The 18962-nt window shown below is 46.1% G+C and overlaps 1 protein-coding gene across 1 annotated transcript in view; it reads right to left on the bottom strand.

The window, feature by feature from the left end:
* LOC138671405 (ecto-ADP-ribosyltransferase 5-like) overlaps positions 1 to 18962 on the bottom strand; it is a 70689-nt gene that overhangs the window by 10451 nt on the left and 41276 nt on the right. The window contains exons 3-4 of the mRNA XM_069759548.1: positions 3800 to 4481; positions 2499 to 2531 (exon numbers count right to left, since the gene is read on the bottom strand). Of these exons, the coding sequence (XP_069615649.1) occupies positions 2499 to 2531; positions 3800 to 4481 (715 nt within the window). The remainder of the gene's footprint in view (positions 1 to 2498; positions 2532 to 3799; positions 4482 to 18962) is intronic.

Raw genomic sequence — 18962 nt, 5'->3', positions numbered from 1 at the left:
AACCCCGGCACTATCCATAACCCTATCCCTAGCTCTAACCCCGGTACTAGCCATAACCCTATCCCTAGCTCTTATGCCGGCACTAGCCATAACCCTATCCCTAGCTCTAACCCCGGCACTAGCCATAACCCTATCCCTAGCTCTAACCCCGGTACTAGCCATAACCCTATCCCTAGCTCTAACCCCAGCCTAGCTCTAACCCCAGCACTAGCCATAACCCTATTCCTAGCTCTTATCCCGGCACTAGCCATAACCCTATCCCTAGCTCTAACCCCGGCACTATCCATAACCCTATCCCTAGCTCTAACCCCGGTACTAGCCATAACCCTATCCCTAGCTCTAACCCCAGCACTAGCCATAACCCTATCCCTAGCTCTTATCCCGGCACTAGCCATAACTCTATCCCTAGCTCTAACCCCAGCACTAGCCATAACCCTATCCCTAGCTCTAACCCCGGCACTAGCCATAACCCTATCCCTAGCTCTAATCCCGGCACTAGCCATAACCCTATCCCTAGCTCTAACCCTGGCACTATCCATAACCCTATCCCTAGCTCTAACCCCGTCACTAGCCATAACCCTATCCCTAGCTCTAACCCCGGCACTAGCCATAACCCTATCCCTAGCTCTAACCCCAACACTAGCCATAACCCTATCCCTAGCTCTAACCCCGGCACTAGCCATAACCCTATCCCTAGCTCTAACCCCGGCACTATCCATAACCCTATCCCTAGCTCTAACCCCGGCACTAGCCATAACCCTATCCCTAGCTCTAACCCCGACACTAGCCATAACCCTATCCCTAGCTCTAACCCCGGCACTAGCCATAACCCTATCCCTAGCTCTATTCCCGGCACTATCCATAATCCTATCCCTAGCTCTAACCCCAACACTAGCCATAACCCTATCCCTAGCTCTAACCCCAACACTAGCCATAACCCTATCCCTAGCTCTAACCCCGGCACTAGCCATAACCCTATTCCTAGCTCTAACACCGGCACTGGCCATAACCCTATTCCTAGCTCTTATCCCGGCACTAGCCATAACCCTATCCCTAGCTCTAACCCTGGCACTAGCCATAACCCTATCCTTAGCTCTAACTCCGACACTAGCCATAACCCTATTCCTAGCTCTAACCCTGGCACTAGCCATAACCCTATCCCTAGCTCTAACCCTGGCACTAGCCATAACCCTATCCCTAGCTCTAACCCCGGTACTAGCCATAACCCTATCCCTAGCTCTAACCCCAGCACTAGCCATAACCCTATCCCTAGCTCTAACCCCGGCACTAGCCATAACCCTATCCCTAGTTCTAACCCCGGCACTAGCCATAACCCTACCACTAGCTCTAACCCCGGCACTAGCCATAACTCTATCCCTAGCTCTTATCCCCGCACTAGCCATAACCCTATCCCTAGCTCTAACCCCCGCACTATCCATAACCCTATCCCTAGCTTTAACCCCGGCACTAGCCATAACCCTATCCCTAACTTTAACCCCCGCACTATCCATAACCCTATCCCTAGCTCTTATCCCGGCACTAGCCATAACCCTATCCCTAGCTCTAACCCCAGCACTATCCATAACCCTATCCCTAGCTCTAACCCCGGCACTAGCCATAACCCTATCCCTAGCTCTAACCCTGGCACTATCCATAATCCTATCCCTAGCTCTTATCCCGGCACTAGCCATAACCCTATCCCTAGCTCTAACCCCCGCACTATCCATAACCCTATCCCTAGCTCTAACCCCCGCACTATCCATAACCCTATCCCTAGCTCTAACCCCGGCACTATCCATAACCCTATCCCTAGCTCTAACCCCGGCACTAGCCATAACCCTATCCCTAGCTCTAACCCCGGCACTAGGTGTAACCATATCTCTAGCCCTGCCACCTGTTATCATTACAAGAAAGCACATACAAATCAGCTATTATTTATGTTTGCTATTTATGTTTTTAATACAGGAAATGTTAACACTTTGGCTTTTTTCCCTTCGGGTTTCTGTCTTTCTTCTCACAAATGTGAGAAGAAAAAAGTGTGAGAGAACGGGGAGGAAATCTGCGGGGAGAGCACCGCCGGCTGCTTCCTGTTAGTGGGGCGGTGACTGCTGGGAATTGGCCTTTTTTCCTATCATTACTTTCTCCTTTGCCCTGATTGTAAGCTGACAGGAGGGAAATAAAGGTTTCCGTAGTTGTTGTAGTCTGATCTTATTCTACAGTGTGGACATCAAAAAAGTCAGCACTGTGGAATATTGTATTTTAATGTCTGCCGTAAAAAGCTATTGACGATCATTAAGGAGTTAACAAACTTTTCAAAGTTAACTTTTCTGAGAATGATATAGCTCAGGCATTTGTAACTACAGGCACAGCCACTGTGAGGCGCTCTACTGCACCATTACATGGGGAGGAGAACACAATAACTTCTCTATAAAACCCCACACACATCGAGCAACAGTCGCTCCACCCAACCCACCCGCGCCCTTCGGTATTTCTCTTACCCGAGCGACACAAAGGCGTTTGCATTTTTTCTCCTAGAACAACAGAGAGAATATTTTTTAATTTTTCATGGGAAATAACATGACAGTAATCAGTGCATCATTAGATCGTGGTTATTAATCAAATGAGAAATATTTTGCTACTTGCTTTTTCCTATAACAAATAGACTATAATGACAAAGGATGGATGCACAGTCCCTATCACATGGCCGGAAGATTCTCTGCTACTCCGAGGTCTCCTTTATTTCTTTTATCTTCAGTAGCCATGGGCAGAAGGCTGTTTGGCTAACAGATATTCATCCTGTCTTTCCTCCATTTCTTTCAAATTCCCCTGTCCCGTATAGATGTTTCCTTCAACCTGTGCTTCTGTAACCTCAAGACATCCCCATCACCCTCAAGATTCCTCAGTCCCCTCCAAAATTCCCTGTCTCATCCAAACTCCTTTGTATCCATCAGACTCCTCTTTACTTCCAAGAGGTCCACCTCTGTCACCCTCTAGATCTCTCCGTCTTCTCCAGACTCATTTGTCCCTTATAAACTCCTCCATATTTCCTAGTTTCAAGTCTTCTCCGACCACTGAGCCTCTTTCAGACCCTTCGTTCCCTTTCCCAGACCATTCTGTTCCTCTTTCGATCCTGAACCCTTCTGTTCCCTCCACCAAGTCACCTCTGTCCTCTCTAAAACCTCCTGACTCCTTCAGAACCATCTGTCATCTATAAACCCCTTTGTCTCATTCACACTTCTCCTTCTTCTTCTTCAGACTCCCAAGTTCCTCTCTAAATTTCTAAGTCTCTGTCGAGTTCATCTGTCTCTGCATTGTCCTCCTCCGTCCTTCTCTGTTCTCCTTTCAGATCCCTCAGTCCATTCCAGACACCCCCATATGACCCCCAGATACATCAGGCTTCACTAAATCCCTCTGTCTCCTCCAGCTATCTCTGTCCTCCTTCAAACACCTTTGTCCCCTCAAGACTCCCCACTTCTCATAACCTCCTATGTTCATTCCAGAATCTTCTGTCCCTTCTAGTCACATCTGTCCATTTCAGACACTCCTGCCCCTCCATAGATTTTTGTCCCCTCCAGAGACCTATGTCCTCTCCAGACTCTATCTTCTCCAGACTCCGTTGCCTCATTCAGATGTATCTCTCCCCTCCGAACACCCACGTCCCATCCATAGAGACTTCTGTCCTCCTCCTCCATAGACCTGTGCCTGAAATTGCAGCTCAGTTCAGTCCCATTCAGATATATCGGACTGAGCTGTAATATCACCCGAAGTTGATATTGTCATATCAGGAGCCCACACTCACCTCCTAGGTATGCACAGTTGAAGTAGCTACACATTTTGCCAGAACTTTCCAGAACATAAGAGTTTCCCATTTTTGTTACGTTGCTAAATTTTTCTGCCCCCGGAATTAAGATTTCTTGTTCTTCAAACTCTGAGAGATCAGCAATGTTTACACCAAAGCAGGTGGAGATGGTGAAGAAGGACTTTGTCCCAGAGGTTGCAGCAATATCTTTATCGAGAGATGAGGTTGTGAAGTGCCCGAATCGGAGCTCCGAAGACACGGTGTAACTCTGTGTGCTGCCCCTGAAGACCGTGAGACGCTTGGCACAGCCCCCGCTCAGCACCTGTAACGCTCGGGTCAGATAGAAGTGAAGAGCTTTAAAGTGGAAATGTTGCATGTAATAATCCCGGGACTGTCCAGCCTTGGCGATGTTATCATTCAGCTGCTTGTAGATGGGGTACGGGGACTCCATTGTGTACAACACCACCGCCACCCCGTATTCATCCTTAAAGGAGCTCGGGAGATTTAGTTTGCCTCTGCTCCAGTTTTTGGTTGCTTCTCTCCACATTAAGTCAAACTCTTTGTACTTTCTTTCTTCTTTTAGAATTTTTGCCATTTCATCTTCCATTTTATTTTCACAATTGATATATTGATCATCAAAAGCATCGGACGTGATGTTCAGGTCCAGGGCCTGACAGCAGAGCTGGAAGAGAAAATGCTTGGATATAACATCTAAGGGGCAGACAATGTAACCTCATCACAAGTTATCACAGTGGTTCATAATGGATGATTCATCGTGTTCATCTTATGGACTCTCAATGGTTGGTGTAGCGTGCGCCAATAATTTGCTCCAATATTTTTGGCCCAATTTTGGAACATGGTGTCACACTTTAATCCTGGTGCCTGTGACAAATGACATAAGGAACCCATGCTATGCTTTCCCTTCTATATGACTCTTCATGAAGTCTGAGGTACATTATATAGTACAGACCAAAAGTTTGGACACGCCTTCTCATTTAAAGATTTTTCTGTGTTTTCATGACTATGAAAATTGTACATTCACACTGAAGGCATCAAAACTATGAATTATCACATGTGGAATTATATACTTAACAAAAAAGTGTGAAATAACTGAAAATATGTCTTATATTCTAGGTTCTTCAAAGTAGCCACCTTTTGCTTTGATGACTGCTTTGCACACTCTTGGCATTCTCTTGATGAGCTACAAGAGGTAGTCACCAGGAATGGTCTTCACTTCACAGGTGTGCCCTGTCAGGTTTAATAAGTGGGATTTCTTGCCTTATAAATGGGGTTGGGACCATCAGTTGTGTTGTGCAGAAGTCTGGTGGATACACAGCTGATAGTCCTACTGAATAGACTGTTAGAATTTGTATTATGGCAAGAAAAAAGCAGCTAAGTAAAGAAAAACGAGTGACCATCATTACTTTAAGAAGTGAAGGTCAGTCAGTCCGAAAAATTGGGAAAACTTTGATGAAAGTGTCCCCAAGTGCAGTTGCAAAAACCATCAAGCGCTACAAAGAAACTGGCTCACATGAGGATCACCCCAGGAAAGGAAGACCAAGAGTCACCTCTGCTTCTGAGGATACGTTTTTCCGAGTCACCAGCCTCAGAAATCGCAGGTTAACAGCAGCTCAGATTAGAGACCAGGTCAATGCCACACAGAGTTCTAGCAGCAGACACATCTCTACAACAACTGTTAAGAGGAGACTTTGTGCAGCAGGCCTTCATGGTAAAATAGCTGCTAGGAAACCACTGCTAAGGCAACAAGCAGAAGAGACTTGTTTGGGCTAAAGAACACAAGGAATGGACATTAGACCAGTGGAAATCTGTGCTTTGGTCTGATGAGTCCAAATTTGAGATCTTTGGTTCCAACCACCGTGTCTTTGTGCGATGCAGAAAAGGTGAACGGATGGACTCTACATGCCTGGTTCCCACCGTGAAGCATGGAGGAGGAGGTGTGATGGTGGGGGGGGGGGGCTTTGCTGGTGACACTGTTGGGGATTTATTCAAAATTGAAGGCATACTGAACCAGCATGGCTACCACAGCATCTTGCAGCAGCATGCTATTCCATCCGGTTTGCGTTTAGTTGGACCATCATTTCTTTTTCAACACGACAATAACCCTAAACACCTCCAGGCTGTGTAAGGGCTATTTGACCAAGAAGGAGAGTGATGGGTGCTACGCCAGATGACCTGGCCTCCACAGTCACCAGACCTGAACCCAATCGAGATGGTTTGGGGTGAGCTGGACCGCAGAGTGAAGGCAAAAGGGTCAACAAGTGCTAAGCATCTCTGGGAACTCCTTCAAGATTGCTGGAAGACCATTTCCGGTGACTACCTCTTGAAGCTCATCAAGAGAATGCCAAGAGTGTGCAAAGCAGTCATCAAAGCAAAAGGTGGCTACTGTGAACAACCTAGAATATAAGACATATTTTCAGTTGTTTCACACTTTTTTGTTAAGTACGTAATTCCACATGCGTTAATTCATAGTTTTGATGCCTTCAGTGTGAATGTACAATTTTCATAGTCATGAAAATACAGAAAAATCTTTAGATGAGAAGGTGTGTCCAAACGTTTGGTCTGTACTCTACATAATGTCCTCATCGTGTCAGCAGTCCTCACCATGGGTGAAAATTGTCCTGCACAGGAGAAGGTTGTTCAGGAGAAATATCAGCACTACAGATAGCTAGAAGTGGGAGTGAGTAAGCGATCACTAGCAAGGTGCCTCAAGAAGGCTGTTGTGGAGCAAGAAAAATCTTTCGTCCAAACTGTAGCATTGAGGTTCATTCCAAAATGTCGAAGATCAATCTGCATGCATGGAAGTGCCAATATTACTAAGAGATGGAGAGAGGTTGATGATTGCTATAAATGGCGATAATATTCCTATGTGTGGAGAATATCTGTCAGACAGGAAACATCAGAAGAGTCTGTGACCTAATCCATGAATGGCTCAAAACTAATGCATCTGTGTGAGTTCTGAAAATATTCCCCCATTACAAATATCATAACTATTGCTGCATTATGCCTTATACGCCTCACCTCCTCTCCGTGCACACTGAACACTCCAGGTCTGTGATATTGATTGGACATACCACATTGTTACCTACGTTACTTTTCATTGTGCTAATGTCGTGTTGATGTTTATTTGCGCTGTTACGTGTAATGCAATGGGAGTTACTATGCCAAGTGTTTACGTATATGCCGCAACTCATGAGCGACAGTGATGTGCTGCATGTGTGATGTAAGAGACTGGAAATGTGTGATACAGTGCATTATGTGGGAGGATGCAACTGAAAAGCAGTAGTGAAATCTTAAATGGTTGATGCGGAGCATAAAGAGGTAACAAACTGAGCGGCTGCATGAAATGCTCAGTCATGGGCAGTGTGGAGTTAGCATTGGGAGGCATGACCCTGGCTTGTACCTGCATGGAGAGACCCACATTTTCCTATGTCACTCTTTAAAGACTGAGACACCTGCAAATAAGCAGCAAGACAAAATCAAACAGAAAACCTGCAGAAAATGTCTGCCACATAGAATATCAAGTGCTAGACTGTGACGGTGTGATACCTCAAGAGACTAGTTAGGGCCAAATAGGAGCATTTAGGACGTTTCAGCAGCTTTGCAGTTATTTTAGCCCCACCCAGGAGTAACAGATTAGACCTTCAGGATGAGAGAGAGCTGACATTACAGAGTGAGGGTGAGGATTGCCAACACACATAGTAACAAAAAAGGCTTATTACTGTATCCACCAACAGGGCCATGAATAGCTTCCATAGAAGCACAGATTTGCCGCAGCAGAGGGGAGCAGAGCGGCTTTTTCCTGACTTTAGAGATTGTGACGCCGTAAGAGTCCGAGCGCCGATGCCTGAGTGCAAATAGAAATCCTACATCACAGATGTACCCTGTACTAACTAAGTAGTAACTGTACATGTAAATAACACAGGGAACGTAGCTGACACTATTGTGATAAAAAAAGAGTAAAAGCCGTCCCACCACGACAAGGTGAACCCAATTGGGATGGGCCCTATCTCTAGTAGTTCTCACTGTGTGTCATCAGATCTCACTATAGGTGGGGATAAAGCAGGATCCAGACTCGACGGTTTAGAAACCTGCCCGTAGAAAGCTAGAGGGACAAAATGAACATCCAAGAAAGAGGCACGCCACTGTTCGTACAAAAAACTAAAGCAAAACCAATAAATTGAGCCGGTAGTGCTGGTATAAGTGCAGTGTGTAGGTGAACATTCACTCTCTGACCATAAACAGACAAAGCTCAAGATAAAAACAAAATTAGCAAATACCCTGTAGTAAGAAAAAAAATAAATAGTAACTAGTGGGCCCGTGCAAAATTTTCGCACATTGGTTGTCGGGGCGCAGGCAATTTCAGGAAAATCAAGCTGAACAAATGTTAATGTATTTAATGAGATGACGAACACAGAGAGGTATTTATATATGTAGACTGGTAATACAATATCTTGGTTTGATAAGTAGAGGCTAAACAAATGTCTTGAGGTTGTGGTGCCACCTGCAGGTTATTGTTTTTTTCTGCAAGTTTCTGAAAATGATTGTTTAAACTGTATTTATTGATCAAATCATGAATGTGTGGTTTGTTTGTGTATTTTCTTGCTGATGGGGACAAGTTTACCTTTCAAATGGTGTACTATTGTTATGACCTGGTGGTTAGGAGCACCCGGAATGACCTGATAGTTAAACCTCATACAGGACGAGCTCTGGGATGTGGGAGCTCGGCTGACCGCAAGCCCTAATCCTATCACACACACTAGAAATAGCCGTGGAGCGCTCCTGACCAGACCTAGGCGCCTCGTCACAGCCTAAGAACTATCTAGCCCTAGAGAAAGAAAATAAAGCCTACCTTGCCTCAGAGAAATTCCCCAAAGGTAAAGGAAGCCCCCCACATATATTGACTGTGAGTAAAGATGAAAGTTACAAACGCAGAAATGAAACAGGTTTCAGCAAAGGGAGGCCAGACTTACTAAATAGACAGAGGATAGGAAAGGTAACTTTGCGATCAGCACAAAAACCCACAAAAGATCACGCAGAGTGTGCAAAAAAGACCTCCACACCGACTCACGGTGCGGAGGGGCCACTCTGCATCCCAGAGCTTCCAGCTAGCAAGACAAAATCATGAAAACCAGTTGGACAAGAAAACAATGAACAAATAATGACTATCAGGAACTTAGCTTCTGCAGGAGAAGGCAGGTCACCAGAGAGATCCAGGAGCGAACTGAGCCAATGCAAAAACATTGACAGCTGGCATGGAGTAACGATCTGAGAGGAATTAAATAGAGCAGCCAACCAAAGGATAAACCACGTCACCTGTGTAAGGAACCTCAGAAGCAGCAGCTTCACTCACAGCCACCAGAGGGAGCCCATAGACAGAACTCACCGAAGTACCATTCACGACCACAGGAGGGAGTTCGACAACAGAATTCACAACAGTACCCCCCCCTTGAGGAGGGGTCACCGAACCCTCACCAGAGCCCCCAGGCCGATCAGGATGAGCCAAATGAAAGGCAAGAACAAGATCGGCAGCATGAACATCAGAGGCAAAAACCCAGGAATTATCTTCCTGACCATAACCCTTCCACTTGACCAGGTACTGGAGTTTCCGTCTCGAAACACGAGAATCCAAAATCTTCTCTACCACATACTCCAACTCCCCCTCGACCAACACCGGGGCAGGAGGATCAAAGGAGGGAACCATAGACGCCACGTATCTCCGCAACAACGACCTATGGAACACATAATGGATGGCAAAGGAAGCTGGAAGATCCAAACGAAATGACACAGGATTAAGAACGTCAGAAATCTTATATGGTCCAATGAAACGAGGCTTAAACTTAGGAGAGGAAACCTTCATAGGAACGTGACGAGATGACAACCAAACCAAATCCCCAACACGAAGTCGGGGACCAACACAGCGCCGGCGTTTAGAAAAACGTTGAGCCTTCTCCTGGGACAATGTCAAATTGTCAAAACCTGCTGCAACCTGTCCACCACCGCATCCACACCAGGACAGTCCGAAGGCTCAACCTGCCCTGAAGAGAAGCGAGGATGGAAACCAGAATTACAGAAAAAAGGAGAAACTAAAGTAGCCGAGCTGGCCCGATTATTAAGGGTGAACTCAGCCAAAGGCAAGAAAGACACCCAATCATCCTGATCAGCAGAAACAAAGCATCTCAGATATGTCTCCAAAGTCTGATTAGTTCGTTCGGTTTGGCCATTAGTCTGAGGATGGAAAGCCGAAGAAAAAGACAAAACAAAGCCCATCTAAGCGCAAAAGGACCGCCAAAACCTCGAAACAAACTGGGAACCTCTGTCCGAGACGATGTTCTCTGGAATGCCATGCAAACGAACCACATGCTGGAAAAACAATGGCACCCAATAAGAGGAGGAAGGCAGTTTAGATAAGGGTACCAAATGGACCATCTTAGAGAAGCGATCCCAAACCACCCAAATGACCGACATCTTTTGAGAAACAGGGAGATCAGAAATAAAATCCATGGAAATATGCGTCCAGGGCCTCTTCGGGACTGGCAAGGGCAAAAGCAACCCACTGGCACGAGAACAGCAGGGCTTAGCCCGAGCACAAGTCCCACAGGACTGCACAAAAGAAAGCACATCCCGTGACAAAGAAGGCCACCAAAAGGATCTAGCCACCAAATCTCTGGTACCAAAGATTCCAGGATGACCAGCCAATACTGAACAATGAATCTCAGAGATAACTCTACTAGTCCATCTATCAGGGACAAACAGTTTCTCCGTAGGACAACGGTCAGGTCTATCAGCCTGAAACTTTTGCAGCATACACCGCAAATCAGGGGAAATGGCAGACAAAATTACCCCTTCTTTAAGAATACACGCCGGCTCCGGAACACCCGGAGAGTCAGGCACAAAACTCCTTGACAGGGCGTCAGCCTTCACATTCTTAGATCCCGGAAGGTATGAAACCACAAAATCAAAATGGGAGAAAAAGAGCAACCATCGAGCCTGTCTAGGATTCAACCGTTTGGCAGACTCGAGATAAGTTAAATTCTGGTGATCCGTCAATACCACCACGCGATGTTTAGCTCCTTCAAGCCAATGTCGCCACTCCTCGAATGCCCACTTCATGGCCAACAACTCCCGATTGCCCACATCATAATTGCGTTCAGCAGGTGAGAATTTTCTAGAAAAGTTAGCACAGGGTTTCATCACCGAGCAATCAGAACTTCTTTGCGACAAAACAGCCCCTGCTCCAATTTCAGAAGCATCAACCTCCACCTGAAAAGGGAGCGAAACATCTGGCTGGCACAACACAGGGGCAGAAGCAAAACGACGCTTCAACTCCTGAAAAGCCTCTACAGCCGCAGAGGACCAATTGACCACATCAGCACCCTTCTTGGTCAAATCAGTCAACGGCTTAGCAACACTGGAAAAGTTAGCGATGAAGCGACGATAAAAATTAGCAAAGCCCAGGAACTTCTGCAAGCTCTTCACAGATGTCGGCTGAGTCCAATCGTAAATGGCCTGAACTTTAACAGGGTCCATCTCGATAGTAGAAGGGGAAAAAATGTAACCCAAAAATGAAACCTTCTGAACTCCAAAGAGACAATTTGACCCCTTCACAAACAAGGAATTCGCACGAAGGACCTGGAACACCATTCTGACCTGCTTCACATGAGATTCCCAATCATCCGAAAAGACCAAAATGTAATCCAAATATACAATCATGAATCTATCCAGGTACTCTCGGAAGATGTCATGCATAAAGGACTGAAACACAGATGGAGCATTAGAAAGCCCGAATGGCATAACCAGGTACTCAAAATGGCCCTCGGGCATATTAAATGCCGTCTTCCATTCATCACCCTGTTTAATTTGAACAAGATTATACGCACCACGAAGATCTATCTTGGTGAACCAACTAGCCCCCTTAATCCGAGCAAATAAATCAGACAGCAGCGGCAAAGGGTACTGAAATTTGACTGTGATCTTATTAAGAATGCGGTAATCAATACAAGGTCTCAAAGAACCATCCTTCTTGGCCACAAAAAAGAACCCTGCTCCCAATGGTAACGACGACGGACGAATATGACCCTTCTCCAAGGATTCCTTTATATAACTCCGCATAGCGGCGTGCTCTGGCACAGATAAATTAAACAGACGGCCCTTAGGAAACTTACTACCAGGAATCAAATTAATAGCACAATCGCAATCCCTATGGGGAGGTAGGGCACTGGATTTGGGCTCTTCAAATACATCCCGGTAATCTGATAAAAACTCAGGGACTTCAGAAGGAGTGGAAGGTGAAATTGAGAGCAATGGAACATCACCATGTACCCCCTGACAACCCCAGCCGGACACAGACATAGATTTCCAATCTAACACTGGATTATGGACCTGTAGCCATGGCAACCCCAAAACGACCACATCATGCAGATTATGCAACACCAAAAAGCGAATATCCTCCTGATGTGCAGGAGCCATGCACATGGTCAATTGAGTCCAGTACTGAGGTTTATTCTTGGCCAAAGGCGTAGCATCAATTCCTCTCAATGGAATAGGATACTGCAAGGGCTCCAAGAAAAAACCACATCGCCTGGCAAACTCCAAGTCCATCAAATTCAGGGCAGCGCCTGAATCCACAAATGCCATTACAGAATAGGACAACAGAGAGCAAATCAGAGTAACGGACAAAAGAAATTTAGACTGTACCGTACCAATGGTGGCAGACCTAGCGAACCGCTTAGTGCACTTAGGACAATCGGAGATAGCATGAGTGGATTCACCACAGTAAAAACACAGCCCATTCTGACGTCTTTGTTCTTGCCGTTCAGCTCTGGTCAAAGTCCTATCACACTGCATAGGCTCAGGCCTATGCTCAGAGAATACCGCCAGATGGTGCAGAGCTTTGCGCTCACGCATGCGCCGATCGATCTGAATGGCCAAAGACATAGACTCATTCAGACCAGCAGGCGTGGGAAATCCCACCATGACATCCTTAAGGGCTTCAGAAAGACCCTTTCTGAAAATTGCCACCAGGGCACATTCATTCCACTGAGTAAGCACAGACCACTTTCTAAACTTCTGACAGTACACCTCTGCTTCACCCTGACCCTGACACAAAGCCAGCAAGATTTTCTCTGCCTGATCCACTGAATTTGGTTCATCATAAAGCAATCCAAGCGCCACAAAAAACGCATCAACATCACGCAATGCCGGATCTCCTGGCGCAAGGGAAAATGCCCAGTCCTGAGGGTCACCACGCAACAAAGAAATAATGATTTTTACCTGTTGAACGGGGTCACCAGAGGAGCGGGGTTTCAAAGCTAGAAACAGTTTACAATTATTTTTGAAATTAAAGAACCTAGATCTATCCCCAGAAAATAAGTCGGGAATAGGAATTTTAGGCTCTAACATAGGATTCTGAACCACAAAATCTAGAATGTTTTGTACCCTTGCAGAGAGATGATTCATACAAGAGGACAGACCTTGAATGTCCATATCTACACCTGTGTCCTGAACCACCCAAAGGTTTAGGGGAAAAGAAAGACAAAACACAGTGCAAAGAAAAAAAAATGGTCTCAGAAGTTCTCTTATCCCTCTATTGAGATGCATTAATACTTTGGGCCAGCTGTACTGTTATGACCTGGTGGTTAGGAGCACCTGGAATGACCTGATAGTTAAACCTCATACAGGACGAGCTCTGGGATGTGGGAGCTCTCCTGACCGCAAGCCCTAATCCTATCACACACACTAGAAATAGCCGTGGAGCGCTCCTGACCAGACCTAGGCGCCTCGTCACAGCCTAAGAACTATCTAGCCCTAGAGAAAGAAAATAAAGCCTACCTTGCCTCAGAGAAATTCCCCAAAGGTAAAGGAAGCCCCCCACATATATTGACTGTGAGTAAAGATGAAAGTCACAAACGCAGAAATGAAACAGGTTTCAGCAAAGGGAGGGCAGACTTACTAAATAGACAGAGGATAGGAAAGGTAACTTTGCGATCAGCACAAAAACCTACAAAAGACCACGCAGAGTGTGCAAAAAGACCTCCGCACCGACTAACGGTGCGGAGATGCCACTCTGCATCCCAGAGCTTCCAGCTAGCAAGACAAAATCATGAAAACCAGCTGGACAAGAAAACAATGAACAAATAATGACTATCAGGAACTTAGCTTCTGCAGGAGAAGGCAGGTCACCAGAGAGATCCAGGAGCGAACTGAGCCAATGCAAAAACATTGACAGCTGGCATGGAGTAACGATCTGAGAGGAATTAAATAGAGCAGTCAACCAAAGGATAAACCACGTCACCTGTGTAAGGAACCTCAGAAGCAGCAGCTTCACTCACAGCCACCAGAGGGAACCCTGTTATGATAAGGCAATTCAGTACCACAATGGACATAGAGGTCAGAGCACACACAGTGACCTGACAATAACCCAAAAACATTGAACGAGCTCTGAGATGTGGGAACTCTGTTGACCGCAATCCCTAATCCTCTCCAACCACACTAGAGGCAGCCGTGGATTGCGCCTAACGCTCCCTATGCAACTCGGCACAGCCTGAGAAACTAGCTAGCCTGAAGATAGAAAATAAGCCTACCTTGCCTCAGAGAAATACCCCAAAGGAAAAGGCAGCCCCCACATATAATGACTGTGAGTTAAGATGAAAAGACAAACGTAGAGATGAAATAGATTTAGCAAAGTGAGGCCCGACTTTCTGAACAGAGCGAGGATAGGAAAGGTAACTTTGCGGTCAACACAAAACCCTACAAAAAACACGCAAAGGGGGCAAAAAGACCCTCCGTACCGAACTAACGGCACGGAGGTACACCCTCTGCGTCCCAGAGCTACCAGCAAGCAGGAAAAAACAAATAGACAAGCTGGACAGAAAAAAAACACCAAACAAAATAGCAAAGCGGAACTTAGCTATGCAGAGCAGCAGGCCACAGGAACGATCCAGGAGGAAACAGGTCCAACACTAGAACATTGACTGGAGGCCAGGATCAAAGCACTAGGTGGAGTTAAACAGAGCAGCACCTAAAGACTTCACCACATCACCTGAGGAAGGAAACTCAGAAGCCGCAGTACCACTTTCCTCCACCAACGGAAGCTCACAGAGAGAATCAGCCGAAGTACCACTTGTGACCACAGGAGGGAGCTCTGCCTCAGAATTCACAACAGTACCCCCCCCTTGAGGAGGGGTCACCGAACCCTCACCAGAGCCCCCAGGACGACCAGGATGAGCCATATGAAAGGCACGAACAAGATCGGGAGCATGGACATCAGAGGCAAAGACCCAGGAATTATCTTCCTGAGCATAACCCTTCCACTTAACCAGATACTGGAGTTTCCATCTTGAAACACGAGAATCCAAAATCTTCTCCACAATATACTCCAACTCCCCCTCCACCAAAACCGGGGCAGGAGGATCAACAGATGGAACCATAGGTGCCACGTATCTCCGCAACAATGACCTATGGAATACGTTATGTATGGAAAAAGAATCTGGAAGGGTCAGACGAAAAGACACAGGATTAAGAACCTCAGAAATCCTATACGGACCAATGAAACGAGGTTTAAACTTAGGAGAGGAAACCTTCATAGGAATATGACGAGAAGATAACCAAACCAAATCCCCAACACGAAGTCGGGGACCCACACAGCGTCTGCGATTAGCGAAACGTTGAGCCTTCTCCTGGGACAAAGTCAAATTGTCCACTACATGAGTCCAAATCTGCTGCAACCTGTCCACCACAGTATCCACACCAGGACAGTCCGAAGACTCAACCTGCCCTGAAGAGAAACGAGGATGGAACCCAGAGTTGCAGAAAAACGGCGAAACCAAGGTAGCCGAGCTGGCCCGATTATTAAGGGCGAACTCAGCCAAAGGCAAAAAGGACACCCAGTCATCCTGATCAGCAGAAACAAAGCATCTCAGATATGTTTCCAAGGTCTGATTGGTTTGTTCGGTCTGGCCATTAGTCTGAGGATGGAAAGCCGAGGAAAAAGACAAGTCAATGCCCATCCTACCACAAAAGGCTCGCCAAAACCTCGAAACAAACTGGGAACCTCTGTCAAAAACGATATTCTCTGGAATGCCATGTAAACGAACCACATGCTGGAAGAACAATGGCACCAAATCAGAGGAGGAAGGTAATTTAGACAAGGGTACCAAATGGACCATCTTAGAGAAGCGATCACAGACCACCCAAGTGACTGACATCTTTTGAGAGACGGGAAGATCTGAAATAAAATCCATAGAGATATGTGTCCAAGGCCTCTTCGGGACCGGCAAGGGCAAAAGCAACCCACTGGCACGAGAACAGCAGGGCTTAGCCCGAGCACAAATCCCACAGGACTGCACAAAAGAACGCACATCCCGCGACAGAGATGGCCACCAAAAGGATCTAGCCACTAACTCTCTGGTACCAAAGATTCCAGGATGACCAGCCAACACCGAACAATGAACCTCAGAGATAACTTTATTCGTCCACCTATCAGGGACAAACAGTTTCTCCACTGGACAACGATCAGGTTTATTAGCCTGAAATTTTTGCAGCACCCGCCGCAAATCAGGGGAGATGGCAGACACAATTACTCCCTCTTTGAGGATACCCGCCGGCTCAGATAAACCCGGAGAGTCGGGCACAAAACTCCTAGACAGAGCATCCGTCTTCACATTTTTAGAGCCCGGAAGGTACGAAATCACAAAGTCAAAACGGGCAAAAAACAGCGACCAACGAGCCTGTCTAGGATTCAACCGCTTGGCAGACTCGAGATAAGTCAAGTTCTTATGATCAGTCAAGACAGGGCCGGCGTCAGCACCCGGCACACCGGGCAAATGCCAGGGCCCTGGGGAGAGGGGGGGGGCTGTTGTGAGTTCTGTTTTTGGGCTCCCTCTGGTGGTTACTGATGGTACTGGGTGATTTGTGTTCTGCTGTCTCTGGTGTCCACCTGTTCTATTAGGATTTGGGAGTTTCCTATTTAACCGGGCTTTCTTGTCATTTCCCCGCCGGCTATCAAGGTTATCAGAGTGTTTTGTTACCTCAGCTTCTGGCTTCAGTAATCTTCAGGACAAGCTAAGTTTTTGATTTTCCTGTTCCACGTTTTGCTTTATTTTTGTTTTAGTCCAGCTTGCAGTTATGTGATTCCTTGTTGCTGGTTGCTCTAGCGGGCTGTAATTGCTCCTCATGTTCCATGAGTTGGAACATGAGTTCAAGTAATTACAGGATGGTTTTTTGAAGGGTTTTTTGCTGACCGCGCAGTTTACTTTTGTATCCTCTGCTATCTAGTTTTAGCGGGCCTCATTTTGCTGAATCTGATTTCATACTGTGTATGTGCCTTCCTCTCATTTCACCGTCATTATATGTGGGGGGCTGCTATTTCTGTGGGGTATTTCTCTGGAGGCAAGAGAGGTCTGTGTTTCTTCTAATAGGGGAAGTTAGATCTTCGGCTGGTGCGAGATGTCTAGGATCAACGTAGGCACGTTCCCCGGCTATTGTTATTTGTGTGTTCAGGTTTAGGGTCGCGGTCAGCTCAGGTTCCATCACCCTAGATCTCGTTGGTGCTTGTCCTTTTGTGATTCCCTGCCATTGGAATCATGACAGTATAGCCGGCCACAAAATGTTTGGGCTGAAGTAGGAGGAAAAGTAGTCTGAGGAAGTTTTTTTTTTTTTTCTCCTCTGAGGTTGCTGCCTAGCCCTAATTGCAGCCTGGCTGATTTTTTTTTTTTTCCTCCTCTTAATCCTTAAATGGCTCTGACCTTAGCTGTTTATCATGGACGTCCAGAGTTTAGCTTCCAGCTTGAATAATCTTGCTGCTAAGGTTCAAAATATACAAGATTTTGTTGTACATGCTCCTATGTCTGAACCTAGAATTCCTATTCCAGAGTTCTTTGCTGGAGATAGATCTAGTTTTCTGAATTTTAGGAACAATTGCAAGCTGTTCCTTTCTTTGAAATCTCGCTCTTCTGGAGACCCTGCTCAGCAGGTTAAGATTATTATATCTTTCCTGCGGGGTGACCCTCAAAATTGGGCATTTGCATTGGCACCAGGGGATCCTGCGTTGCTTAATGTGGATGCGTTTTTTCTGGCATTGGGTTTGCTCTATGAGGAACCTAACCAAGAGATTCAGGCTGAAAAAGCTTTATTAGCTCTCTCTCAGGGGCAAGATGAAGCAGAAATATATTGTCAAAAATTTCGGAAATGGTCAGTGCTTACTCAGTTGAATGAGTGCGCCCTGGCTGCAAAGTTCAGAGATGGCCTTTCTGAGGCCATTAAAGATGTTATGGTGGGGTTCCCTGCGCCTACGGGTCTGAATGAGTCTATGAGTATGGCAATTCAGATTGATCGGCGTTTACGGGAGTGCAAACCTGTGCACCATTTGGCGGTGTCTTCTGAACAGGCACTTGAGACAATGCAATGTGATAGAGTTCAGTCTAGAAGTGAACGGCAAAACTATAGGCGGAAAAATGGGTTGTGCTTTTATTGTGGTGATTCAGCTCATGTTATATCAGCATGCTCTAAACGCACAAAAAAGGTTGATAAGTCTGTTGCCATTAGTACGTTACAGTCTAAGTTCATTCTGTCTGTGACTCTGATTTGCTCATTATCATCCATTTCCGTCGATGCCTATGTAGATTCAGGCGCTGCCCTGAGTCTTATGGATTGGTCATTTGCCAAGTGATGTGGGTTTAGTCTTGAGCCTCTGGAAGTCCCTATTCCTTTGAAGGGAATTGACTCTACACCTTTAGCTATGAATAAACCTCAGTACTGGACACAAGTGACCATGCATATGACTCCCGTTCATCAGGAGGTGATTCGCTTCCTGGTGTTGTATAATTTACATGATGTTCTAGTACTTGGTCTGCCATGGTTACAAACTCATAATCCAGTCCTTAACTGGAAAACAATGTCTGTGTTAAGCTGGGGATGTCAGGGGGTTCATGATGATGCACCTCCGATTTCTATCGCTTCATCTACTCCTTCTGAGGTTCCTGTATTTTTGTCGGATTATCGGGATGTTTTTGAGGAGCCTAAGCTCAGTTCGCTTCCTCCTCACAGGGATTGCGATTGTGCTATAGATTTAATTCCTGGTAGTAAATTTCCTAAAGGTCGTTTGTTCAATCTGTCAGTGCCAGAGCATACTGCTATGCGGGATTAT

The sequence above is a fragment of the Ranitomeya imitator genome, chromosome 3 (genome assembly GCF_032444005.1).
Source record: "Ranitomeya imitator isolate aRanImi1 chromosome 3, aRanImi1.pri, whole genome shotgun sequence".
NCBI classification, from domain to species: domain Eukaryota; kingdom Metazoa; phylum Chordata; class Amphibia; order Anura; family Dendrobatidae; genus Ranitomeya; species Ranitomeya imitator.
The sequence above is the reverse complement of the archived record's forward strand: the minus strand, read 5'-3'. Positions and strand labels throughout refer to the sequence as shown.